Raw genomic sequence first — 27,911 nt, 5'->3', positions numbered from 1 at the left:
TCCTTACAGCAGCGATACCCAGCCACAACTCCCGGCAAATCTTTATACCTTTTTAAATCCTGTTTCACTTCCCGTTTTCCTGGTCTTACGTCACGAGCATTAAAGGCACAGTTTCTCATTTCCCCAGTTAATGTGCGTACGCATGGGTCAGAGTTTCCGTGGAGGACCGCACATTTTCCCATCAAGTTCGTTTTTTATAAATGCCAAAGTTTGCTTAGAAAGTGGCGTACGCATTATTTTGTGCCTACGCAACGTTTATAAATGAGGCCCCTGGTTCTGTAACTCTCTTCTAAGCTGGTCAGTTTAAAGCCCTGCAATGGTTACAGTCTTCCTCAGGGTTTTTTTCTGTGCTTCTGTTGCATTACCAAATCAGCAAATAAGGCCAAAGGTTAAAACACTCTCAACGAAGGCACTGTAAAACATCTTAAGCATGGTGAGATTGACATCAAATAAGGCTAACTTTTTAAGAAAGTAAAGCCTTTGCTGGCTCTTTTTGTTAATGGATTCAGTATATTTGTCCCACTTCAGCTTATTATCTAAAACAACCCCGAGGTATTTATATTCCGTGACTGACTGTATAGGCTGTCCTCTAATACTAGTCAGACAGACACCATTTGATAAATGCCTCTAAAACAGGGCCATGCTCCTCCTCATCACCCTGAAGAAGGCTAACCAGTGCCGTATCGTCGGCAAACTTAACTAAAAATCTTCCAGGGAAGGAGCTGGTACAGCCATTTGTGTATAAAAATTACATTACATTACATGGCATTACATTACATTACATTACATTACATTACATTACATTACATTACATTGCATGGCATTTAGCAGACGCTCTTATCCAGAGCGACGTACAACAAAGTGCAAATTAAACACAAGAACAAGTGCAAAGAGGACCTGAGAGGACAGTATAGTTCCGAGTCCTAGTGTAAACATGCAGAAAATCAGAACCCTTTAAGAGTACAATCAACAACAATCAATTTCGATTTATTTTACACAGTGGTATCTGTTGTATATCATTTTCGACTTCTCTCGTCGCCAAATGTTGTGTTGCACTTAGGAAGGGAGAGAACCCGTATAGCGAGATTCAACAACACAACACTTTAATAAGTATAACAGGGACGAAGCACGTCCTTACAGCAGCCATACCCAGCCACAACTCTGGCAAATCTTTATACCTTTTTAAATCCTGTTTCACTTCCCGTTTTCCTGGTCTTACGTCACGAGCATTAAAGGCCCAGTTTCTCATTTCTCCAGTTAATGTGCGTACGCATGGGTCAGAGTTTCCGTGGAGGACCGCACATTTTCCCGTCAAGTTCGTTTTTTTATAAATGCCAAAGTTTGCTTAGAAAGTGGCGTAAGCATTCTTTTGTGCCTACGCAACGTTTATAAATGAGGCCCCAGATATCTAGAATTCATTTAACCTATGGCTCGTCAAAATGTAAGATATCTATTGCATTTTGACACGTAGCCTAAGATTGATGCACTTTTGCCCTTAAGTTAAATGAAATCTCAAATCTATCTAAAACGTGAATTCCAGATATCTATTTACATTATAACAAGTCTTTACTCAAATTTGAGATATCTCCACTCGTTCTGACTAGTCGTAACTGCAATTAAATATAGGCCTATCGTTAATTCCTCATAATTAAAGATATATCTAAATACTCATTGTTGATATCTGAAACTAAGATATAATTTGTCGAAATACAGTTGTACATATCTTGTACTGGAGAAAAGTTACAACTAATCATAACTCATTCAAATAGAGATAGCCTATCTGGAATTCACATTTTAGACAGTCAAAACTGAATTGTAGATATAGCCTACCTTTAATTGGAGGTTCCGGTATATATATCTTTAATTGGAGTGACGTCAATCTTACACGTGCTAATGCAATTAGAGACATCTTAAATTAGTATTTTGACGAGCCAAAATGCACTTGCAGATAACTTGTATTTTCGTTTGAAGAAAGGGGCTGAGAGCTGGTGGGAGAGAACAGGGAAAGCAGTTGTGCAGCCTGATATAAACCTGTGTCCTCTTTTCCATGCCACGTCTGTCCAAACTGCAGGGGGTCATCTATGCCCCCAACAACGTTGCCCCATTTGACTTGGGCTCCGCCCTCAGGGGACCCTGGGGGGAGGGGCCCGGCTCTGCTGCGCCCCTAAGCCCGTAAGCAAGGCGGTGAGCAGTGTCGCCCGCGAGGCTTTCACATTACATTACATTACATTACGTGGCATTTAGCAGACGCTCTTATCCAGAGCGACGTACAACAAACATGAGTTCTCTCCATTTCAACATTTATTACAGATAGCTGGAATTAATCAATCTGTGACTCGTCAAAATGCTAACATAAGATATCTCTGATTGCGTTTTTACATTGACGCACTTTACCATTACGTTGCATGCAACCTCAAATTAAAGAAATCTATCATTCATTTTTGACTATTCCAGATATCTATTTTAATTATAACTTGTCTTCTTAACTCAAACTTGAGGTATCTCCACTTTCGTTCTGACTAGTCATTTCAATTAAATACAGTCCCCTCCAAAAGTATTGGAACAACAAGGCCAATTCCTTTGTTTTTGCAATACATTGAATACTATTGGCGTTGAGATGAAAAGATGAATACGCGACAGGAGTTCAGAATGTGAGCTTTTATTTCCTGGTATGTACACCTAGATGTATTAAACTACTTAGAACATAGCACCTTTGGTATCAGACCACCCCATTTTTAGGTGAGCAAAAGTATTAGAACAGAGAGTATTTAAGTAAATGAAAGTAAACAACACTAAATATTTGGTAGCATATTACATTATTGGCATTTGGCAGATGCTCTTATCCAGAGCAACATACAGTTGATCAGACTAAGCAGGAGACAATCCTCCCCTGGAGCAATGCAGGGTTAAGGGCCTTGCTCAAGGGCCCCACGGCTGTGCGGATCTTATTGTGGTTACACCGGGATTAGAACTACTGACTTTGTGTGTCCCAGTGTCGAGGACCCGGCCCTAGGCCCTCCTGATGAGAGATTGACAGAAGATGGGTTAAGCAGGAATGCATTGTTAACCCCTCGCACACGCCATCGAGGTGGTAGTAAGAACGCCCGTAAGAAGAAAAATATGTGGTTCAGAGAATGAGCAGCCATGCTTGTCAGTAGAGGAGTCTGAAGTCGGGGGACTTAGATTTAGGGTTTTAAGGAGCAAGGTTAAAGTTCTGACTGAGAATACCCCAACCCTACAGGGGAGGGGCACAATGCCTGGCTAAAGAAAAACAAAAATAAGGAAAACGGAAGGGATGTCAATACCGAAAGAAAATTAATGATTAATGGCGGATGATTTACACTCAGCTATTGGCTGGATGTCCTTTGTAGATCCCTTAAGGCGCCACAAAAAGGGGCACCTGAAGAGGGTGTTGGGATGGTGGCAGGCTTTAACGTCTGGCTTGCATGAAATCAAAGTTTGGAGGAAGTCAAGGAGAGATTATGAAACTGACACAGACACCAGTGATGAATAGGTTCATTAAAAACAACATAAGGGCTAGTGTTTTTCCACTCATATATTAAGATGGGGGAAATTCCCAAACCAGAGGGGCCCATGAAATAAAATATTGGGGACAGTTCTTTGGAGGTATGAGAAAATGACAATTGGAAAAACAGAAATAATTAATATGGTCATTAAAAAACAGGTTATATAAAAGATAAATGTCTTCCCGCTTGACATAATGGGGGCATTTCTTATCAAAAAAGGTACACTTTTGTATGCAAAAAAGATATATAAGGGATAAGTTTTTAGACCTTAGGGCAGGATCCCAGAATTTGGCTTCAGAAGATATCTACGAGCTGTTGAAGAGAGAGCAACGCAAGACAGTCAAGCTGGAGTGGCGCGCTCCCTCTGCGCGCCACTCCAGGATATGGACATGGAGAGAGGAGTGACGTACGCGGTGCGGACTCAGGTGAAGAAAGAGCCACGCAGAACAATTATAACAAAGCTGGAGTGGTAATTATAATCTATATTACTTGTAGAAGTAGGAAAAGTAACATATTATAAGTTTACTTTTATATATCTTTTATTTCTTATTAGCATACTATATAAAGTAGAAAAATGTAGAGAAATTATCATATTTAGATAAATATAATATTATAGGAATAGTTTCTTTTTAAACGTCAAGAAGGGGGAGCTATAGGATAAGGCTAAGGCCAAAGAGGATGGATATAGGAAGGGTGTACCTTGATTTTTAAACATCGTGGTGGAAAGGTAATTTAGAAAGAGCTAAGAGGGGTATATGTAACTTGCATGTGATTAGCAAACTGCAAAAGATGATATGTACACTGTAATCTGTACAACTCTATTCTTTTGATTGATTATAATAAAATATATCTTACTATAATCATATGTGACAAAGAGTCTTTAGAGTAAATACATTGAATACAGGACATCGATTACCAGATTTGCATCACACCCTTCACTTCGAGACTGGGCTGGAAGTTCAGTAGAACTTACCAGGGCTCCAGGACGTTCGGAGTACTTGATTTCGTCCCCGAGACACCTCATGGTGAGGTACTGCTCGTGGGAACGTGAGGTCTGAGCTCGGCAAGGGGTCCGTGGCTCACGACACCAGTCATTTAGCTTAACCACTACGCTACAGGCCGCCCTTATCCCTTGCTTGCAATAACTGCATCAAGCCTGCGACCCATTGACCCATCACCAAACTATTGCATTCTTCTTTTGTGATGCTTTTCCAGGCTTTTACTGAAACCACTTTCAGTAATTGTTTGTTTGTTGTTTGTTTTCACCTCTTCAGGAGGTGAAATGCATGCTCAATTGGATTAAGGTCTGGTGATTGACTTGGCCTGTCTAAAACCTTCCACTTTTTCTCCCGAATGAAGTCCTTTGTTGTGTTGGCAGTGAGTTGTGTTGGAAGTGTGTATTGGGTCATTATCTTGCTGCATGATGAAGTTCCTCCCTATTTGAGTGGGAGGAATAGGCTTGATGCAGTTATTGCAAACAAGCGATATGCTACCAAATATTACGTGTTACTTACTTTCATTAACTTAAATATTTTCTGTTCCAGGTGTCTGTTTTAGGTGAGTTCTTTCGCTCACCTAAAAACTGGGTGGTCTGATACCAAAGGTATTATGTTCGAAGAAGTTTAACATATCTAGGTATAAAGAAAATACAAAAAAAAAAAAAAAATTTGAACTTTTTGTTTAGCTTTTTATCTCAACTCCAAATATATGCAGTGTATTGCAAAAAGGCCATGTCTGTCCAAACTGCAGAGGGTCATCTATGCCCCCAACAACGTTGCCCCATTTGACTTGGGCTCCGCCCTCAGGGGACCCAGGGGTGAGGGGCCCAGCTCTCCCCCCAAGCCCATAAGCAAGGCGGTGAGCAGTGTCGCCCGCAGGCCTTCACCCACTGCACCCAGTATCAGGCCTCCTTCAGGTCTACCAGCACACCTGCCAAGCCTACGACCCACCCAAGGGGGGTATGGATTTCCTCACCTCCTACTCCCTCGACTACCTGCCCTGGGGTGTTCAGACCTCCTTCTCCCACGACTACCTGCCCTGGGGTGTTCAGATGCGCCCCCCCATCCGTCAGCGGGAGGAGTTAGTCAGGCCCACCGGACCCTTCCACCACATGACCACCTACAAGGCAGATTTCACGCCCAAGATGGCCACGCCCACCTGCACCAGGCCATTGGAGAGGAGACAGGAGCAGCAACATGCCTGGGCCCTGACAGAACATCTGTTTAAACAGAAACAGTGGAGCGCTGATCATCCTGTTCCAACCCGTGGGCAGACTGACGGAGTAGTACGGGTTTCTCCGATGGCGTCTGAGAAGGCGTTCTGCAGGCTTTAAAAGTCACTCAGACCCCTAATTGGGATTAAAACTCACTCAGATTGACCTAATCCAATATTTTTTATGCAACACTTCCTTGGTAGGTTTCTGTTATGCCTTTTGTCCTCGTCATTGTTGTCATTTGATAGTATAATATTGATGATGATGAGGGGTGGCCTGTAGTGTAGTGGTTCAGGTAAATGACTGGGACACGCAAGGTCGGTGGTTTGATCCCTGGTGTAGCCACCACAAAATCTGCACAGCTGTTGGGCCCTTGAGCAAGGCCCTTAACCAAGGCCCTTAACCCTGCATTGCTCCAGGGGAGGATTGTCCCCTGCTTAGTTGAATCAACTGTATGTCACTCTGAATAAGAGCATCTGCCAAATGCCATTAATGTAAATGTAATATACACTCAGTGAGATCTTTATTAGACTTATTAAGTCTTCTGCTGCAGTAGCCTATGCACTTATAGGTTTGACGCTTTGTGCGTTCAGAGATTCTCTTCTGCATACCACTGTTGTAATGTGTGGTTATTTGTGTTACTGTCACCTTCCTGTCAGCTTTGACCAGTCTGGCCCTTCTCCTCAGACCTCTCATTAACAACACATTTCTGCCTGCAGAACTGCTGCTCACTGGATATTGTTGTGTTTTTCGCACCATTCTCTGCAAACTCTAGAGACTGTTGTGCGTGAAAATCCCAGGAGATCAACAGTTACAGAAATACTAAAAACAGCCCTTCCATCACCAACAATCATGCCACGGTTGAAATCACTGAGATCACATGTTCTCCCCATTCTGATTTTTGATGTGACATTTACTGAAGCTCCTGACCCCTATCTACATGACCGTATGCATTGCACTGCTGCCACACAATTGGCTGATTAGATAACCGCATGAATGCCTGAGTGTAATAAAGTAAAAATGTTCCTAATAAAGTGCTCGGTGAGTGTATTAGGCTAAATCCATATGCTAGGCTTTTAAAAAATCAGTAAATCAACTCGCAGACCACTTGGAATCATTCACGGACCACCAGTGGTGTGCAGACGACAGTTTGAGAACCGCTGGTGTAGGAGTAAATGTCACCGATTTTTACACATGACCATTTTATTTTTTCTTACTTTCAGTGGCTTGACCCTAATCTCAACATTTCTCTTATCTCTGATTATTCTGTCTGTCTGCCTCTCTCATTTCCACACATTGGCCAGTGTTTGAATAATAGCATAACCATGACATCTGCCCCTAGTAAGACAGGTTCGCACTATCCTCACTTGAAATCCATTTTTTTAATGACGTATTCATATTGTGTGTTTTTATCCAGTATATTTCCTTATACATCATCCTTTACATATTTACTTCTAATTATTTATAATGGTATTAAGGTTGCATAATGGCAGTCAGTTCTGAGAATGGGGGGGGGGGGGGGTCTAGAATAAAAGTTACATGATACAGTTACATTTTACCAATAAAATTATCCAATAAAAATATTGACTGTGGGTCATTTCTTGCTCATTTCTCAGCTGTCAGCAAAATGGCCGACTACACACCTCTGTTTGGCCGGATACTTTGAGACGTATATTTATTTTAATTGTATTTTTTTAGCTAAAATTATGTCAACAAAATATTTTGTCTCCCCACTGCCAACACCCCTAGCTGGCTACTTTACTCACCAGGTACCACCAGATTTGGGGAACACAACGATGGTATGGCAAGAGAGAGAGGGGGATGCAGAGAGATGGAGAGAGAGAGAGGGAAAAGGCTTAAGAAGCGATGGCAACTTTGAAGAGAACATTTGGCTTAGTAACAATCCAACAGTCACATATTGATTTGATCAATCTTCAGTCCCCTATCAGTCCTTAGCACTTTACAAAATCTATTGGGGTCTTTTAAAACGCAGGGAAACTTGTATACCCCCACACAGCCAGGTGGCGCCGTTTCACCACTTATTCACCTCGCATTTTCAAACTGATATGAAATCTCATTTTGGTAGCAGCTGATGTCAGTTCATGTCAAATGACTTAACACTGTCATCACTTTTTTAGGTAAATATTATGACCGATGTTATGTCACCTGCCAAATTTAGGCCCTGTTGCGAGCTGAAGGCTGTTATAAACGGTCAGGTACTTTATGACACTACCATGAACATAAGGAAATGCCATACATAAACTATCTTGACAGTTATGACAAACAATGTAACAATGTCATAATCCATGAAACTGTGGAAGCCATAACATGCAGGACGACACCATACATCTCTGATCCTTATAATACAGGGAGGAACATTGTGTCTATAGCTATTTTTATTGTGTGAAACACGATTAGCCAAAAGGTGGCCCAATTCACCCTAATTGTCACGACAAGCCTGTCAACAAGATTGGTTGAGTTTTCGGTGAATGTGGGGTCCCGATACCCATGAGCAGTGGCGGCTCTAGACATTTTTGTCTCGGGGATTAACATTTACGAAATCTAATTGCATGCGTAGAATTACTAGTATTTCGCAACGCATCACAACAACTAAAGTTAAGAAAGAAGGTAAAATGCAAGGTGGCTACACAACGGAAAAGTTAAACACACTAGATTTTTCATATGAAAAAAAAAAAAGTTAAACACACTAGATTTTTCATATGAAAAAAAAAAAAGGTTAGGTTGCAAACCAAGAAGCCTAAGAGTTTTGCTGTATTAACTAACCGTGGCGATTAAGGACTTCCAGACGAAATCTGTAGGCTGTGTATATAAAATTTTTTTATTTCATGTAGACCGTTTATTATGTGTATTTTTAGGGGACTTATTACATTTTAATGGGTAACGGCATTCAATTCTCTAGAATAAAGTTAAATAGAAAGTAAAAATTGGTCCCCGGGCTTATTTAGTTTTATTTTATACGGTTCCACGTTCATGGGGTTCGTGTAAATGTAGGCTACGGTATGACTTTGGCAATTTATGGAGCACAAGAGCAGCAGTTGATGAAGATGAGTAGCAGTTTATGAACTCATATCGAGGTAAGGATGCTGTAAGTTTCCACTAAAGTGTTGTATTGCTTTAAACGCAACCACACGGCCCCCTGCTCCCCTAGCAGTTACCACGGGTACCAAATAAACACTGCAGAAGGAAGAGTCACAGAAAGCGGTGCGCGAAGCAGTTAACGAACGTCGCTGTTCTGAGAAAACGTTTGTGTTAGATTATTAATATTGTCTGAGAGTATTGTCTTCTGTTTAAGTCTTTTGGCACAAGTCCGAGTCAAGTCTCAAGTCGAGTCGAGTCTTATAGCAGTTAGTCCAACTCTAGTCACAAGTCCTCATTTTTGTAACTGGAGTCCGACTCGAGTTGAAGTCTCAAGTCCCCAGCGGGTTTGAAGTCTCAAGTCCCCAGCGGGTTTGGATAATGAATTAACTCACGATTAACTCCTCAAAAGAGCACCGTCACACTTTTTTCACTTGAGATTATTTGGATTAAATGCATGAATTATTTGTGTAGGCATTTTTAAAATCACCGTCAGTGTAGCCGTTTCCTAGATATAGGGGATACCGCTTTAATCTATGGGTGAAAACATCATAGCTGTTGACATCCAATGTAAAGTGAGCTAGCAAAACACAACAGTAGGCTGTCAGATTTACTGATGATGGCAATGGCTGCAGTGGAGACGGGAGAATGTTAAAATGATGGCTGATGGTGATTGGTGGAGCCATGCTGTAATTTAGCAAAGTCAGAGCTGTCCTCATATCGCTCAGGCTAACCAAGGTAGGTTCCCTGATATCTGTGATCGCCTGGATGGGCGGCTGTCCATAAACCAGTCTCTGCATTCAACGGTGTAATTTGAGTGCCCGTCACCTTCTGGGAAACACAGGCTGGAGAGTAAAGCCAAACATGTCCAGTTACATCACTGGCGCGCAAACAGTTCTTGAGATTTTTTGCCAAAAAATGTTGACGATTTACAACAAAAACATTTTTTCTAAATAGAGGACTTCCTTTGAACGAGTGCCAATGAATCTCTCATCTGAGAGAATATTTCTCAGGAAGACTATGAAAACACCACTGACAACACAATAGAGGGCATTTTATATCAGTGAGCATCTAAATAAAATCTCAAAATATTTTATTATTATTCAGCATGCTTATAAATTAGGATCCAGCCTGCTTTTGAATAATAACTAGCATGTGAAATTATGGAACATGTGTGACTTGTTGATGGGGGTTGGCCATTTGACAAAAACGTCAATCAATGGAACAATAAATATGTTAGTATCCAAGATGGTGTTATTGTGATTATTGTTTTTATGTTGTATGATCTTCTCAACCTGATCTAAGTAAGCCTTGATGAAGTTTCCCAATCATCCTGCCACTCACACATGAGAAGCACGTTGGTAAAATACATAGGCTATGTGAAAACAAACCCAACTGCAAATTATGCAAAATCCCCATGTTTCAACATGCCCCGTGTTGGTCTTCCCTACCATTCAGACAATATTTACAAATTGATGTATTCAATTGGTGAAAAGGGTTACAGGCTACTGTGTCAAATGAAACATCATATTATCCAGGTTATTTCAAGAAGCATGTTTTTTTAGAATTAATTAATTAAAACATGTTTTTAAAATATGATGCATTAAGAATTTAATTGTAACTGAAGACCATGATACAAGTCACTTACTATGCGACATTGTCACTTCCGTCACTTCAAGTCTTTCCGTCGCGGCTTAGAGGGGCTCCGGTGTTTCCATTAAAACGGCCAAAGTGCACTTGTTGGCTTTGTGGTTTGGTACTGGGACCAGTGATGACATGACTACAAAAGGCACCGTAATCCGTTGCAAAATGAGTATCACTACAAAGATTTTTTTGTCACACAATATTAACTGTTAAAATCTTCCCTTTCAAAATGTGTGATTTGCTGCTACAAATTCTCAATTCTTTGTGAATATGTGTAAGAGTGAAGAACAGAAGACAATAATAACCTCAAGCCAGGTTACTGATAAAATATTTACAAAACCATTATTGCAACGTACCAACAATAATCACAATGTCAATTCTGGACTCTTTAGGGGTTAAAAACTTCCAAAGAAGGAAATACTGCACCCATAAGTGTAGTTATCCAGCGAACCCAGTAACCCTACTCTGTGATACAGACCCCTGGATGCAGAGTGAATGTTGCTGGATCTTAGCACAGACTATCTATTCCGTAAACTGTGGGTGATTTTTAAAAACATTTTGAAATATCACTGTGGTGCTGAGCATGGAGCATGTGTATAATGTAAGAAGAAAGTCAAAACAGCATGACTCAGTAATGTGTGGCAGTGAACTGAATCTTATTTCTTCTCCCAGGCAGACTGCCTCGTGCAGTAGGAAAGCGCAGTAGTCTAGCAGCTATTCAGAGCTTCCCCATCTCCCACAGTGGTTGATAGTTAAGGCGGGCCTCCTTAAAATAACAGCATAACCTGTCTAATATTTGACTAGTTTTTAAGGTAATTGTTTTCTCATACTATTGCGAAACCATGACTTTTGCACATCTGTTTCTCAGTACATTTATCAGTAGACGAGTGTCTTTTCAGAGTATGTAAATTCAATGAACAAGCGGACCAGCTACCTCCCATTCTGTTTATGCACTGCCTATGCACTGTCTAATATTTGAAAAATTTCGCCATGTTCACCGCCGCCCAACTCTGCACCAAGATCACCCTGGTGGTATGTGCCCCTCCCTCCCCCAACTTTCAGCATCCTCCACACGTAAAATGTAATTTCAACAGAAACAGGACTGGTATATCTGGTTAGGGCAGACTGGTATATTCAGTATTGTCTTCTGTTTAAGTCTTTTGGCACAAGTCCGAGTCAAGTCTCAAGTCGAGTCTTATAGCAGTTAGTCCAACTCAAGTCACAAGTCCTCATTTTTGTAACTGGAGTCCGATTCGAGTTGAAGTCTCAAGTCCCCAGCTCTGCTTGGCACTGGAGCGACAAAGGCCGGAAGAATGACCCACCAGCTGGGTAGGGGAACGAGCGAACCAAAACAACCGAGAATTATGACCCAGCATGTCAACCCAGCAATGTGTTTACAGAAACGACCAAGCATTTTTTAGCGTGTACCTATTTGAATAAAATCCTAATTGATCCATATGTGCCATGTTCACTGGGTATGATTCAGATTGAAACAATATTGACAGAATTCTAACTAATCTCGTTTCAAACATGGCGAATCCAAATACCACCCAATACCATTAAGCGATAAAATGTGTAAAATATTTTCTTTATCAAAACTGCCCCTGAACATTAATCACGTTTGGCTCGGCGGCCACAGAAATATCAATAAAAGGCTAGAACTGGACCAAAATTGGTTTAAACAGGCAAGAAAATGAACCTACCTTCATGTGTTTACAACAGCAGACTAGCATACTCTAAAGGCTTGTTGCTGTGACACTCGTGCTATGTGTTACTGGTAGCAATAGACAGCAACACATTAATTGTCCCTTAGTGCAAAAAATAGGGGAGACCAGGGAACAACCAAACACTATTAGGTTTTTGATTCTTTTAAAAATATACTCTCAGTGATCACTTTATCAGGTATTTATTACTTTTTTTTTTTTTGACTTCTATTACTGTAGCCTATCCACTTAAAGAGCTATGATGCATTGTGTGTTCAGAGATGCTCTTCTGCCATCCACTGTTGTAATGTGTGGTTATTTGCGTAAATGTCACCTTCCTGTCAGCTTTGACCAGTCTGGCCCTTCTCCTCTGACCTCTCTCATGGTCAAAGTCACTTAGATCACAATTGGCACAATTGGTTTAACTACTTTGAATGGAAGTGCCAACCAAAGCAAGTATATAGTGAGCAGAGCTCACTATCATATTTGGGGTGTGTTGTTCACACATCGGTGGCACGGATGGTGCAGTGGGTAGCACTGTAATCCGTCGCAAAATGGATTTTTTTGTCACACAACATTCACTGTTAAAATCTTCCCTTTCAAAATGTGTGATTTGCTCCTACAAATTCTCAATTATTTGTGAATACGTGTAAGAGTGAAGAACAGAAGACAATAATAACCTCAAGCCAGGTTACTGATAAAATATTTACAAAACCCTTATTGCAATGTACCAACAATAATCACAATGTCAATTCTGGACTTTTTAGGGGTTAAAAACTTCCAAAGAAGGAAATACTGCACCCATAAGTGTAGTTATCCAGCGAACCCAGTAACCCTACTCTGTGATGCAGACCCCTGGATGCAGAGTGAATGTTGCTGGATCTTAGCACAGACTATCTATTCCTTAAACTGTGGGTGATTTTTAAAAACATTTTGAAATATCACTGTGGTGCTGAGCATGGAGCATGTGTATAATGTAAGAAGAAAGTCAAAACAGCATGACTCAGCAATGTGTGGCAGTGAACTGAATCTTACTTCCTCTCCCAGGCAGACTGCCTCGTGCAGTAGGAAAGCGCAGTAGTCTAGCAGCTATTCAGAGCTTCCCCATCTCCCACAGTGGTTGATAGTTAAGGCGGACCTCCTTAAAATAACAGCATAACCTGTCTAATATTTGACTAGTTTTTAAGGTAATTGTTTTCTCATACTATTGCGAAACCATGACTTTTGCACATCTGTTTCTCAGTACATTTATCAGTAGACAAGTGTCTTTTCAGAGTATGTAAATTCAATGAACAAGCAGACCAGTTACCTCCCATTCTGTTCATGCACTGCCTCTATCTGAAAGAATCTTCTGCTCAGCCAAGACTTACATTGTGCCGTGATGGTTTAGCTTTAATCTCAGTTATTACAGACACACTCAGATTTTAACCTGAAAATAATTATTTTCCTCATCTTACTCACTGTGTTTAGTTTACCCTCGGTCACTTACACGCAAAAGAAATTCCATTTAATTCAGATTGCTTCAGTATAATTACGTTTTTTGTTCACTTGCCATTTGTAGCTACTGTTGTCCCTTCTCTCTTTTTCTGTACAGTTCAGTATACAACTGTACAATTATACAATTACAACAGTTAAATGAAGACTTTTAATAATCTTTTGTTCCCCTCTTATACCCCTCCACCCCTTTCCCCTAACACATGCAATCAGATTTATGAAGTGGTTCGCCCGCTCGTCAGTTTGCTTCACCCAGACAGAGATGGTATACAGAACTACGAGGCTCTCATGAGCCTCACTAACCTGGCTGGACTGAATGACAAACTGAGGTGAGTTATGATCAGTGTCTCCCTTCAGCTAAATACTCGACTAGTGTTAATAACTACTGTCAGCTAAACAACACTGGGCTGGTGTTAATAACTGCTGTCAGCTAAACAACACTGGGCTGGTGTTAATAACTGCTGTCAGATAAACAACACTGGGCTGGTGTTAATAATAACTTCTGTCAGCTATACAACAGTGGGCTGGTGTTAATAACTGTTAATAACAAGCATCCTCATTTTTTAAACTGGGTTTTAAAGCCCAAAACTGCAAGTAGGCTTGGGTGAGTTTCTTATGTTTCACAGATAATTGAATGAACAGCGACCTCTGTCACTGAATTACAGGGTGAAGATTTTGAAGGAGAAGGCTCTGCCGGATATAGAGAACTACATGTTTGAGGAGCATGACCAGATCCAACAGGCAGCCACAGAGTGCATGTGCAAACTGGTGGTGTGCAAAGAGGTGAACGGCAGCTGATTTAGCCTCTGGCTACAATGCCAACATAGGACAATTTGCATAGGAACACTTACTGTAGTGACACTGTAACTGTGAGGCTGTGGGCATGTTGCCTTCGTTTGGAGTTGTTCTGTGACATGGGCAGATATCCTGAAGCAGGAGGCCCACACAGCTTAAAAGGCACAGCACTTCAATACGATACACTTTAACGCAACAGGTAAATCACTTCAACATCACGAAACAGGTAAATCACTTCAACATCACGAAACAGGTAAATCACTTCAACATCACACAATAGGCACAGCACTTCAACATCACACAATAGGCACACCACTTCAATATCACAGACAGGCGGCTGTCTGTCCAGGAAATAGGAGGAGTTATACAGCTGGATGCAGCTAGATGCCTGTGAGCGTGTTTTTCTTGTTCTGGTTTCATGATACGGGCTGCTGCCAAATTAATGTAATGTAGTTCCACGGACCCAATGCGGTTCTCATTGTGTGACCATGCACCGCCCCGACCAGGTTCAGGAGAGGTACATGGAGGACGGCAACGACAAGCTGAAACTGCTGGTTCTCCTGTGCAGTGAGGACGACGACAAGCTCCAGAGGGCTGCAGCTGGAGCCCTCGCCATGCTCACCGCCGCCCAGAAGAAGCTCTGCACCAAGATCACCCTGGTGGTATGTGCCCCCCCTCCCTCCCCCATTACTTTCAGTTGGACTGGGTATCATTTATGACGCTGTTTGTGCAGACCAAGCTAATACTGCAGCTGACAATGTAGCATAATGGTGAGAGAACCAGGCTTGGAAGTCCAAGGTTGTAGACTCAAATTGGAGGTGTGGTAACCCTATATAAACGTGAAAGTCGCACCGGATAAAAGCATCCTCTACACGTAAAATGTAATTGCAACAGAAACAGGACTGGTATATCGGGTTAGGGCAGACTGGTATATTCACGTTTTATTTTGGATAGAACACATTTTTGTTTTTGGGTCCCACAGAAGTAAGACCCATATGCAAAAGGTCTGTAAAAATCATAGATATTGATTAGTATGTTTCACTAAATGAAACATAGAGAGAACATAAGTACTGTGTACATTTTTTTACATAATTCTGGCCACTTTTATATACACTCGGTGAGCACTTTATTAGGTATTTATTCAACTTATTTTTTTGAAGTATTGGTCTTCTGCTGCTGTATCCTATCCACTTAGAGGTTTAACACGTTGTGTGTTCAGAGATGCTCTTCTGCAAACCACTGGTTATTTGCGTTACTGTCACCTTGCTGTCAGCTTCGACCAGTCTGGCCATTCTCCTCTGACCTGTCTCATTAACAAGGCATTTCTGCTCACTGGAAGGTTTTTTAAAATTATTCTCTGCAAATTCTAGAGTCTGGCAGATCATGGCCGATTACAGACAGCTGCGTGGAGAGCTATCTACGTTACATTACATTACATTACATGAATGGCTCTTATCAAGAAGTCACTTCCTTTCTTCCTTTGAGTGGGAGGAACTGCAAGGAAGTTTGGTTTCGCGAATCGCCGGGGAGCTTGGTTCCCTTTTTCCACACAAAAAAATCTAGTGCTCATTTGCACTCATCCTGTTTGACCGGTTTTGTTTCAGTGGGCATTTCGCCAGGGAGTCTCTCTCCCGCTTTCTGTTATTATATCCCTCCCTTATTTCAGTGGTTATCCAACTTATCGTTGGTAACTTTGTGATCCCTTCCCGGTCGCTCTTGGTCTCCCACCCCTGCTCCCTTACACTAATCAGTGAATGATTTTTACAAACCTTTTGCATGTGGAGGGTGAAGAGTCTCTTTGGAAAGGGTCCACTCATTTAATTCATCTTAATATCACCAAAGCCCTCTGCTTATTTCAAAGACTTGAGAAAAGCCATTATTAATATGGCATATCCACAGATTAGATCATGTATAAAAAATATTGACCCTATTTTAATAACCTGCCTCCGTTGAGGAAAAATAATGCCTTCCATCTTCTAAAAAGAATGCCTGTCTTCACCCTATTATGATACAGTTGTTGCCTTATTTTAGGCCTGGCATTATGCAAATAACCTTGGGGGTTGCACATTTGCTGCCTTCCATTGAGCTGATGTTGTGCACCAGGGTTAATCTAGGGTTAAGACCAACATGCTATGAGTGACAAAGTGTTCCTCTGCCCTCCTCACCCCCCACAGACAGTCCAGTGGCTGGAGATCCTGCAAAGGCTGTGTCTCCATGACAACATTCAGATCCAGCACAGGGGCCTGGTCATTGTGTACAACATGATGAACGCTGACCCGGAGCTGGCCAAAAAGTTGATCGAGAGTGAGATTCTGGAGATCCTGACGGTGATCGGTAAGCAGGAGGACAGCCCGAAGCGGCAGGAGGTCATAGATGTCGCCCGCTCCTGTCTGACCAGCGCCATGGACCTCGGTATCATCAAGCCATTCAGCTAAAATGGAGGCGTCTCTGAAACCAGCAGCTGCCTCACTCCTGGAATGTACCACAACTCGGCTGCCCATCAAATTGATCCCCCGTGGTTAGACCACAAAGCCCGTTATCTCCACTGGAAATTGGCCCGCTTAAAAACAGGAAGTGTAATGAATCTGGACTGACTGAATGTTTTTCTAGGTGAAGCCAAATATGGGTCTTTTGCAACTCACAAATCCATATGCGATAAGCTCTCAAATGTATTTACTTTAATTTTTTTCCTTTTCTATCTTATTTGTTAGGAAGGCCTTTGAATGGTTGAAAAAAAATATGCTATTGTTCTGTGTGTTGGATACTATTTAAAGACATTTTTGTTTCTCATTCTGAAGGTGTTTTTTATTTTGAAAGGTGTGTGTGTTGAATTAAGTGTATGCTCTGCAAAAAAAGAGAAGTGTTTGAGTGCTTGTGGGACAACACCTATGTCTGAGACAGGTGGGTCAGGGATGAGTTTTGAGCGGGTGAGTGGGTGAGAGGGTGTGGCAGCATGAGCACAGGTTTCTCTGAGCAAATGCCCTGAGGGATTGACTGATTATTACAGCTGATTATTGTGGCTGTTACAACCCCGGCTCAGGGAATATAACCTAAGGGAAATGGACACAGTTAAATTGTTTGAAAATGCATACATAACAGTGGCCTTGCACTCTTCTAAAAGATCTTTTAAAAACCATCTCTCTTCCCTCTACTTTAATAAACGTGTGATACGGATAGCAATCACGCACACCGACATTCATTGTTTTTTGGGGTTTTCTCCTTTATTTTGTTTTGGTTTTGGAACTTGCTGCTTAACCTTCCTAATGTGTTAGAAAGTTGCCCACACCCTTTTTTGTTGCGGGTCAAATTTGACCCATGATTTATCTCAGCCCAAAACACCAAATACTTATTTTTTATAACCTTATTATGCATTCATAACCAGAGCTAACAATATTATTTAGTCATAATCAGTGATTTAAATTGTATTTTTATGGTCCCAAGACCACGTTTCCAGTTAAAAAAAGGTTTAAATTCACTCATTATATTTCCTATAGTGAAGACAACAGGTAATAATTATTATAATAGACTAATATTAGAAAAGACTTTCTATAATAAATTGCTTGTGGGTTTTTTAGAACTTCATATTTGTAACCATAGTGACATCTGTGGTGTTACAGGTCAAAATCGACCCGTATAGATCTATGTTAGAAGACAGGTCAAAAGTCCTTTATTTTTCATGAAACCAAACTTTATTTTGTTCAAAATAGCAAATTGAACATGATCATGAACAAGATTGTGTGTGTGTGTTCAAAATAACACATTCAAATTGAACATTGAACTGGGACAAAATGGTGTGTGTGTGTGTGTGTGTGTGTATGTGAGTGTGTGTCTGTGTGTGTGTGTGTATATGTGTGGGTGTGGGTGTGTGTGAATGTGTGTATGTGTGTGTGAGTGTATGTGTATGTGTGTGTGTGTGAGTGTATGTCTGAGCGTGTGTGAGTCTGAGTGTGTGTGTGAGTGTGTGTGTATGTGTGTATATATGTGTGTGTGAGTGAGTGAGTGTGTGTGTGTGTGAGTCTGAGTCTGAGTGTGTATGTGTGTGTATATGTGTGTGTGTGTGTGTGTGTGTTCACATGCATGAGTCACAGTATGTGATTGTTTGAGTGTGCTCCTTGCAGATGTATTTCTCACATCTGTAGCAAGCGGTGCTGGTTTTCTGTCCTTGACGGCAGGGCAGGACTGGCACCTCTTTCTCTTGTTCCCCTGGCATCCCCTGGCAGGTTCCTTGTGCGGGTTGCTGGTGTGGGTGTAGCATGAAGCTCTCACATGAAATTGGCGGAGCAGGGGTCCGGAGAAGCCACTGTCCTTTTTCAATGTGGGGATTCACCAGAGAAAGGGAGAGGGTGTATGCATAATGTGGTTGCCAATTAGGCACTTATGTACTGTAACTGACTCAGAACATCTGATTGCATTGAGAGTATTTATGTCCATTGCATACATGCGTATTTATGTGGACATAAATAAATTATTTATCTGTGTGAGAGAGAGAGAGAGAGAGAGAGAGAGAGAGAGAAAGCGAGAGAAAGCGAGAGAAAGAGAAAGGGTGTGTATGTGTGTCTGTGTGCGCACGTTCAAGTTCAATTTCAGTGTCAGTGTCCATATTCTGTGAGAAAGGTTTAGTTCCTGTGGGGGGAGGGGTGCCAGCGGGACTGTGAGAAAATAATGGTTCGCAGTGCACTGAAAGACCAGAGAGAGAAGTACAATTTCAATGGCTACCTGCCATACAAAGATATGGACCAGGGCCAATATGATCATCAGAATTTCTTTTTTATTATTTTTCTTTTTTAATAATTTCTTTTTTATTATTATCATTATTATTATTATTATTATTATTATTATTATTATTATTATTATTATTATTATTAAATTTTATCATCGTAGTACCGTAGGACAGATTTTTCAGAATTTATTAAAATGGTGACAAGTTGTTTTGTTGTGTTAATGTGGCTGTTTTTGGGGTTATCATGTAGCCTTGAAAAAACATATCTTAAATTGAAATGTGACAAAGACAATCGTTTGACTAAGCGTTTCCAGTCCCCGTTTCCTCCCTAGCCATCGAAGAAAGCCTGAAGTCAGGAAGTGGTGGAGACAGAGCTACATACTCACATTGCAGCCAGGAAGTGGTGGAAACATTTCTGAAAGCAGCCATTTTGAGAGCTTAGTCTCAAAAGCCTGGACCATCCCTTCCCAGTTTTTATTAACCCACTGCTCTGCTGCCAGATATACCCCTAGAAGCTTAAACCCTATTTGGTTCCACTGAAGACCTTGTGGTAATTGAGGAGGCATGTCCTGTCCCCACTGGCCACACTGTACTGCCTCACTCTTACCCCAGTTAACTCTGGCAGAGGAAGCTCTCTGATAAGTACTGATACTGTCTGCTAAGGCCTTAACATCCCTGACCAGAACTGTAATGTCGTCTGCAAAAGCTGACATGTAAACTGGTTTATTAAGGCCTGCCTGAGGTGCACAAACCCCCTGTGATCTATTTTTCTGCAAACACAATAGAGGTGTGGTTTAAATTTCCATGTAAAGCCTTTTATGGTTTCAAGGTCATTCGTGATGATTAACTGAGAAAAATAATTTAATTATTTAATTATTCTCTGCAAATTCTCGAAACTGTTGTGTGTGAAAATCCCAGGAGGTCAGCAGTTTCTGAGATACTCAAACCACCCTGTCTGGCAGAGTGGTTTGAATATCCTCAAACCATCTCTGTTGACAGAGTATAGAGCTGTCCTGACAATGGGCAGCCCTGGCCAATTCCCCAACTGACCAGTACCAGTGTACTTAGACCACCCCCCCCCCACACACACACACACACACACACACTTTATGAGACAGGTAGCATCACTGTACAACATTCCAGGCACAGAAAGAAAATTTTTCCCAAAACCAAAGGCAGACAGCACTTTAAACAGATAGACATGATCAACTTTATCAAAGGCTTTTTCCTGGTCAAATGAAATGGCTCCAAAGTTTAAGCCACATCAAGCAAACAGATCTAGAATGTCTCTTATAAGAAAAAGGTTATCCAGCATAGATCTCCCTGGTTCACCATAAGACTGGCCCTTGTGCACCACAGCACAAATGTGTTTTTTAAGTCGATTGGTGAGACACTTTGCTATTGCCTTGTAAATGGGTAGAAAGTAAGCCTGAAGGCCACCAGTTCTTTAGCTCACACAGGTCACCCTTTTTGGGCAAAAGGGACAGCCCCACACGTCGACAGCTTAGAGGTAGATCCCCCATTTCGACACACTCACGCACAACACAAAGCACATCCATGTCCAGGAGCCATTTGGGATATTGCTTTTGACAATTCCTCGTATGTTATGGGAGGGTGCAGTTCAGCCCTTTGTGTTTGTGTCAGCACAGGGAGCCCCTCTAATAATGTTTCAGTGCACAGATCATCACATGCCCCACACAACATGGAATAGAAACGGAAGGCTTCACCCCGCATTTCTGCTTCAACAGAGGTCACGTGACCGTTAGGCGACCGTAAACAATGCATTCGTTTTTTTTTACACGTCCTCTTCTCCAGCCCAAAGAAACAAGAGCTGGGGGCATCCATTTCCCTCAGCATTCTCGCTCTTACTAGAGCCCCATTCGCTTTATGCTATAAAAACACCCATATCCCTGCACAGCTCAACCAGATTCTGCTGGAGTCCTGCCCTGTCTCTCTGCGCTAGCTCACTTTCAATGTCCCTGATGCTGATCTCCAAACCTGCTAGCACGCTCCTCCAGAAATGTCTTATATGGGCCTTACCGGTGTCCCACCATTGACTATCCATCCATCCATCCATCCATTATCTGAACCCGCTTATCCTGAACAGGGTTGCAGGGGGCTGGAGCCTATCCCAGCATACATTGGGCGAAAGGCAGGAATACACCCTGGACAGGTCGCCAGTCCATCGCAGGGCACACACACCATTCACTCACACACTCACACACTCATACCTACGGGCAATTTAGACTCTCCAATCAGCCTAACCTGCATGTCTTTGGACTGTGGGAGGAAACCGGAGTACCCGGAGGAAACCCACGCAGACACGGGGAGAACATGCAAACTCCGCACAGAGAGGCCCCGGCCGACGGGGATTCGAACCCAGGACCTCCTTGCTGTGAGGCGGCAGTGCTACCCACTGCGCCATCCGTGCCGCCCCACCATTGACTAATATAATCAAATTCCGCCTTCCTCAGCCTCCTCCTGGCCCAAAATTCCCCACAACCAGAACAAAAGGAGGCATCATCCAGAAGTTTTACATTAAACTTCCAGTATGTGCTGTAACCAAATGTGTCCAATCCATGTGTCCACCAATGTGCTGGCTTGCACTTTATTTTTTAGGACTCGCACAGGTCCAAGATGTGGCTCAACCCCACTCCTGTCTCTTCTGAAGTCCAAAGTGCAGTTCTAGTCCCCCACTACAACCAGAAATACCTCAGGACTTAAACTGGCGCCCTCCTGCCTCACCTACTCAAAGAGATTTACTCTCTCCCTGTCTATTTTAGGGGCATACACATTAATAAACAGAGAACCTTTGCTATGTATACTTGCTCTTACCAGTAAAAGCCCGCCCTTACACTGCCCTTACACAGCTCTTGTGTGAGAGTATAGTAAGACCTAACCCAGGTGCAACAAAACAGCCACACCTGCACTCAGATTTGTACTATGACTTGTGGTTAAGCCCACTCTCCACTTTCTCCCCTTTCCTCACAGATGTAGCCCAATTACTCAGTGTATACCTCCTCTTAGGTGTTCACAAAACATTGTCAGTCCTGCTTGCCTGACCTGCTGACCTCAAAAACTTTTCAGAATCTGGGAAATAAGCCGACAGCGACAGGATCTAATGTTAAGTGTCTGATCTGGATTTTTTTGTGTAGCTTTAGATAGGGGGTGAGTTATCAGTGAGAGAGTGGTTGCTGTTATCAGGGAGAAACCACATCTTCCCCCTGTTTTTATGCTCCCTGAGTGACATGAAAGAGTGTGAGAGGGTGTGAATGTGACACATTGTGGTAGACAAAACCTCTTGAAAACAGTATGACGGTATGGCTTGGATGATTTTCCTGCAAAATAATTGTTCAGAAAACAACAACTGCATTGGGTGGATTTGCAAAATGGAGTATCAAGCAAGGTAGTTGAGACGGTATGGAGCCTGAGGGTGGTATGGAGAAATGGACTGAGACTCAGAAGGAATGGGGTAAAGAGTCAGATCTGAGTAGTTGAGGGGAAGGCGTGCTTTTGAAAAGGCAACTAGCCTTTGATGTTATTGTTATGATGTTATTGGACAAGAGCTAGTTCAGAAACAAAGTGAATGGAAGGTGAATAATGACTGTATTTAGCAAGAGCAACATCCAAGGATGGTAGCAGTTGAAAGCTTAGAAGGCTGTGACATCAGGAAAGATGTAATCATGTGTTCAGGTGATAGATTTAAACCAAGTTTAGGAAGTGGCTGGATTAATTCAACCAATTTAGACTGTTTCATCTCAACAGAGATTGTAAAATCGGATTACAAAGACTCACAGGAAACAACACATATTGCATGAATACAAATAACTACAAAAGATATACCACCAATCAATTCATTCTGTGTTCAGGTAAACTATCCAATTGACATTGGGGGCAGGAGATTATATTATATAAAAAAATAAATAGAACTAAATTTAGAAGATCCATACGCAGAATTTGTACAACCAGTATTCATTACCTGAAATTACATTACATTACATTACGTTAATGGCATTTGGTAGACGCTCTTATCAAGAGCGACGTACAACAAAGTGCATACCCATAACCAGGGAATTGACATTTTAAGGTTCGAAGAAAAAGAGCAACAATTAAAATCACAGATTATTAAAATAAATGCAGGTGAGAAGGGATTGGTTCTGAGAATTCACAACTATCTTAAGGGGCCTTCAGGAATAAAGGGGAACTACCAAGACACATACTGGGACCTGATTTTCAAGGGAGCCACAGCAGCATCAGTACTGGCGTTACTGGATGTATCGGCTCTGACTTGCTACCTTTAATAAAACAACACAAAAAGGATGCTGAGTACAGCCCAAAAAAAAACAACAAGAAAAATTGCACTCATGATTACGACTATATGTTTAGAACAGCAGTCCATGTGTATTTTCCTAGTTCTGGACATGATGCTTTGACTTGTGGTAGAACCTATGCACTTGTAAATGGCTTTGGATTAAAAGCGTCTGCCAAATGACAAAAATGTAAATGTAAATGTAATTTTACTTCAGGAGGTTTGGGGCATAAAAGCTCATTCCTTTCTAACATGACTTTGTAATTGAACTGCCTTGCTTTTACCCGGTTTGCTTCATACTGTAATTAAAGACTATTTTTGCTATATTAATACATTGTTGTCAACCTGAATATCGGATTAAAGTTTTACTTAAAGTCTACCAAATTCCTACAATGGTGAACAGTATTGTGCAGACAGGAGATTTAGCAATCCAGAGTTAAAAACAATACATCACAGCAGTACAGATCCATAATGTCAAAGAATGGGACATATGGCACAGCAATGTAAGGGGAGAGAAAGCATATGGCAATGATGCTATGAGTAAATGCTGTAATAGTGGAAGAGAACAGAGTGCTACATATGGAGAATGTGAGCATTACATTACAGCCATTTAGCAGATGCTCTCATCCAGAGCAATTTACACAGCTTTCTGCATCCCCCACAGCTGGATACATGCTGAAGCCAGGCAGGTTAAGCACCGTGCTCAAGGGTACAACAGCAGTGTTGTTCCTTAACTCACACTACCGCCAATCTTGATGTGCAGAAACAAGCCAAAGAAGTTCAAATATACAAAAACACTGTTTCATATGCTGGGGCATTGAGGAATTCATCAGACGATTTGAAACAAATGTTATTGATAGGATAGCACACTAGGATACAATTAGGCCTATCGAAGCCACTGAAAATGCCCCCAGGCACGGACGTGTTCTCACGGACCTGACTGAGCAGAGAGCCGTGCCAAGCAGGGTCACAAGGTCGCGGTTCCCAGACTGGTAAGAGCGGTAAGTTATTATTTTAAAGCAGTGCAACTGCAAATGCCCTGAGGGCATGACTGTTTGTTAGTAACTTTGTGGCCTTACATTGTTATAATTTCGTCCAGAAAAAATAACTTCTTCTTTTTTTTCCTTTGGATGTTCAGGCAATGGAGTAAGCACATTCCGTCCAATACCTCCGTAAAGCGCCAACGAGTAAACACTTAATTCCGTTCTCTGAGCCCAACACAGTAGTCAAGTTAAATTTCCCACTACTTGTTCTCCCAAAGGTCCTTCGTGCAATTGGTAGTTTACAAATTCCCATCAATGCAGTGACTGAGAACACATGTGTTTGTGTGTAGACATTTTACATTTAGATTTTAGTCATTTGACAAACGCTTTTAATCCAAAGCAATTTACAAGCGCATAGGTTCTTCCACAAGCTAAAGTATAACATCCATAACTAGTAAAATACACATGAAGCACTGTTCTAAACAAAAATAGTCATTGTAAGTGAACTTTTTTTTGACACAAAAGGGATATTGGAAAAGGGGGAGTGGGGTCAGGAATCAGGAATCAGGAGGGAGGACTAAGGTAAAGTTTGGAAAGGTGTGTTTTTAGTCTGTGTCGAAATAGGGGGAGGGATTCTGCTGTCCTCACAGTGGTAGGCAAGTCATTCCACCTCTGAGGAACGAAAATGGAAAACAGGCGTGAACATGCAGCTCGACCGCCAGGTGCTCGTAGTGAGGGAACCATAAGGCAACCAGAGCTGGCAGACCAGAATGGTCTAGCTGGGGAGTAGGGAGTGAGTAAGGATTGTATGGAAGATGAGGCAGTCCCCTCAGCAGCCTGAAATGCCAACACTAGGGCCTTGATTGCGGCAATAGGAAGCCAGTGGAGGCCATTGAGGAGCGGGGTGACATGAGCCGACCTGGGCTGACTGGTGATCAGGCGGGCTGCAGCATTCTGTACCAGCTGGAGGGGCTTGATGGCACAAGCTGGGAGACCGGCTAGGAGGGAGTTGCAATAATCCAGGCGGGAAACGGCAAGCGCCTGGACTAGGAGCTGGGTGGCTTTCTCCGTCAGGAGATGACGGATGCGGCGTATATTATACAGAAAGAACCTGCAGGTTCTGGCAGTGGAGGATACATGTGGAGCCAGGGTAAGGCTGTTATTAAGAGTCACCCGAAGATTCATGGTCTTGTCATCAACAATCAGTGAGAGGTTGAATGTCGGAGAGGATTTAGCAGGGATGTAGAGAATCTCAGTCTTGCCATGGTTAAGTTTCAGGTGGTGGGAAGTCATCCACGCAGAGATATCAGCCAAGCAGGCAGAAATCTGTGTGGTGACCTGGGTATTGGGGGGGAAGGAAAGAAAGAGTTGAGTGTCATCGGCGTGAGTGTGGTAAGAAAAGCCATGTGAAGAGATAACAGAACCAAGAGACATGGTATATAGAGAGAAGAGGAGAGGACCAAGAACTGAGCCCTGCGGGACTCCAGTTTGTAGGGGGTGAGGGTCAGAGACTGGGGTGCATTTCCTGAAGCCTTTTTAACGCTATGTTGTTCATAAGTTGTACCTTAAGCTCTACCTAAACATTTCAGCGCGTTTCTCGAAACGTTCTTAGCTAAGTATACCTTCAGTACGTCACACTTTTGTTTCCTAAAGATTTTACCGTGCTCATGTACGGGGTAGAACAAGTGTGTCTTATGGAGCGGTCACAAAACTAAAACTAAGGTACATTGTGCACCCCTGGTGCAACAGCTAAGTAAGGCAGGACGCAAAAGCCTGCAGAGGCCACAGGAGCATAGCTACTCGGCTCTCGCGCAGACCAACAGGGCCGGATTAGTCCGTGTGTGAAGAGCTTTGTGTCTTAAGGTTGTCATGGATTCCAATCAATAGTCCAATGACGTCAAACTTTATTGGCACCAGCATGTATTTCACAGATGTACCCTCTTGCTTTGCTTATTCCAACTGCCTTTAACTAACTGAACTGTACTGAACTCTACATTAACCAATCAGAGGGGAGTGTGTGCATGTTCCCAATGATGAGTTGCTTTTTATTTGTCAGTTTACAGAAAATGTCATTTTGGCTCTTCCTAAGGTTCAAAAGGTGTTGCCGAAGACGGGACGGGACGGGACCTCAGAACACTGCGCCTCCTGATGGGAACGCCGGGAACGAGAACGAGAAGATTCCTCTTCAAAGTCATGCGAATGGAAATGTCACCCAGGGGCCTGGAAAGGATGGGGAATCGGCCGTGTGACACCAGGGTCAGGGACCATCGGTGTCATGTTTGATAAGAATTGTGCCTTTTATTTATGTTTGACGCCCCTGAGTGGTCTCAGGGGTCACTGTTTCCTTTGTTTTCTTAAGTTTCATTTCTCATGTGAGCCCCCGTACATGCGGTCATGTTTTAGCTCCACAATATACTTATCCTATTATTAGTTGCTTATGCTGGAGTGATCCAGATCATACATAATTGTTAAAGTACCATAACTTGCTTTGTGCTATAATATTATTTTCTGTAACTGTGTGAGTGGAGATGTCTCTCCCTGTCTGTACCATGGGCCTCCAAGGCCACGGCCATTAACTGTGTGTTCTGGACTATCTTGTCTTGGTGCCTGAGAACGTGCAGAACCCAAAAAATAAGACCTCATGACGGAAGCTAGCATGGGGATTATCTTCCTGGAAATAGGGAGTTTAAAACAAGATAAGATAGATTTCTCAGACGCGCAGTTAATTGCACAGGCCCCTGCGTATACATCATGCTGGAATGTTTTGAGAACATGTATCTGCATAGACAGTAACTTGAAGGGGGGAGATATGAATAAACAATCTGTAGTAAGGAGAAGAGTGGTGGATTGTCTTTGAATATTGATCATTGGGAATATTAATATTCAAAGGGGGCATACATTTGTTGCGCTCTGCACATGCATATATCCAGAAAAAGGAGAAAACACACCGGGATCAAACCACCGACCGGTCCCAGTCACGTACCTTAAACACTATGCTACAGGCCGATTTAACTAATTAAAATCCTTATACTTAGTTCATATAATTGGCCTAATTCGGACGATTCGGACAAATAAAGGCCGGCCCCCTAATACAAGCCGGGGTAATATTGCCTACCAGTAGGGCTATCAGTCCATGAGCACTAGAAGACATTGTTTTGATTTAACTCAACGAAATGGAAGAGCTCTTCTTAATATTTAATGTTGTTGGTTGGTTTAATACTGTTGCCAAGGAAAAGTCCTACACCATGGGTCTCCCAACACGTTGCTCTCAAGCTACCAGTCGCTTGCCGCCCCCTTCTGAGTAGCTTGCCAAAGGCTGAAGCAGTATACATTTAAACGCAATTGTTGCCGCGAGGCATTCCAGCATACAAATTGAATAAGTAAATCAGTTAATTAAAATAAAAAATTAACTTAATTTAGGCTACTTG

The 27,911-nt window shown here is 42.1% G+C and overlaps 2 protein-coding genes across 2 annotated transcripts in view; both read left to right on the top strand.

Annotated features, from left to right (window-relative positions):
* The window catches only part of LOC133139930 (uncharacterized), a 131,804-nt gene extending 104,479 nt beyond the window's left edge, over nt 1-27,325 (top strand). The window contains exon 11 of the mRNA XM_061259420.1: nt 26,573-27,325. Coding sequence (XP_061115404.1) covers nt 26,573-26,732 — 160 coding nt within the window. The 3' untranslated portion in view covers nt 26,733-27,325. The remainder of the gene's footprint in view (nt 1-26,572) is intronic.
* LOC133139866 (protein unc-45 homolog B-like) lies at nt 14,982-17,530 on the top strand. Its single transcript, XM_061259312.1, has 2 exons — nt 14,982-15,133; nt 16,646-17,530. The coding sequence occupies exons 1-2, from the start codon at nt 14,993-14,995 to the stop codon at nt 16,904-16,906; spliced, it is 402 nt and encodes a 133-aa protein (XP_061115296.1). The 5' UTR covers nt 14,982-14,992; the 3' UTR covers nt 16,907-17,530.
* Nucleotides 27,326-27,911: the final 586 nt, after the last annotated feature.

This window comes from Conger conger, chromosome 11 (assembly GCF_963514075.1).
Source record: "Conger conger chromosome 11, fConCon1.1, whole genome shotgun sequence".
NCBI lineage: Eukaryota > Metazoa > Chordata > Actinopteri > Anguilliformes > Congridae > Conger > Conger conger.
Note: the sequence above shows the minus strand (reverse complement) of the source record. Positions and strands in the feature narration are given on the sequence as shown.

Coding starts and splice junctions, on each gene's coding strand:
- LOC133139866 (XM_061259312.1), top strand. CDS start 14,993: ATGGAGGACGGCAACGACAAGCTGAAACTGCTGGTTCTCCTGTGCAGT. Junction 15,134..16,645: donor GCACCAAGATCACCCTGGTG/GTATGTGCCCCC, acceptor CACCCCCCACAG/ACAGTCCAGTGGCTGGAGAT.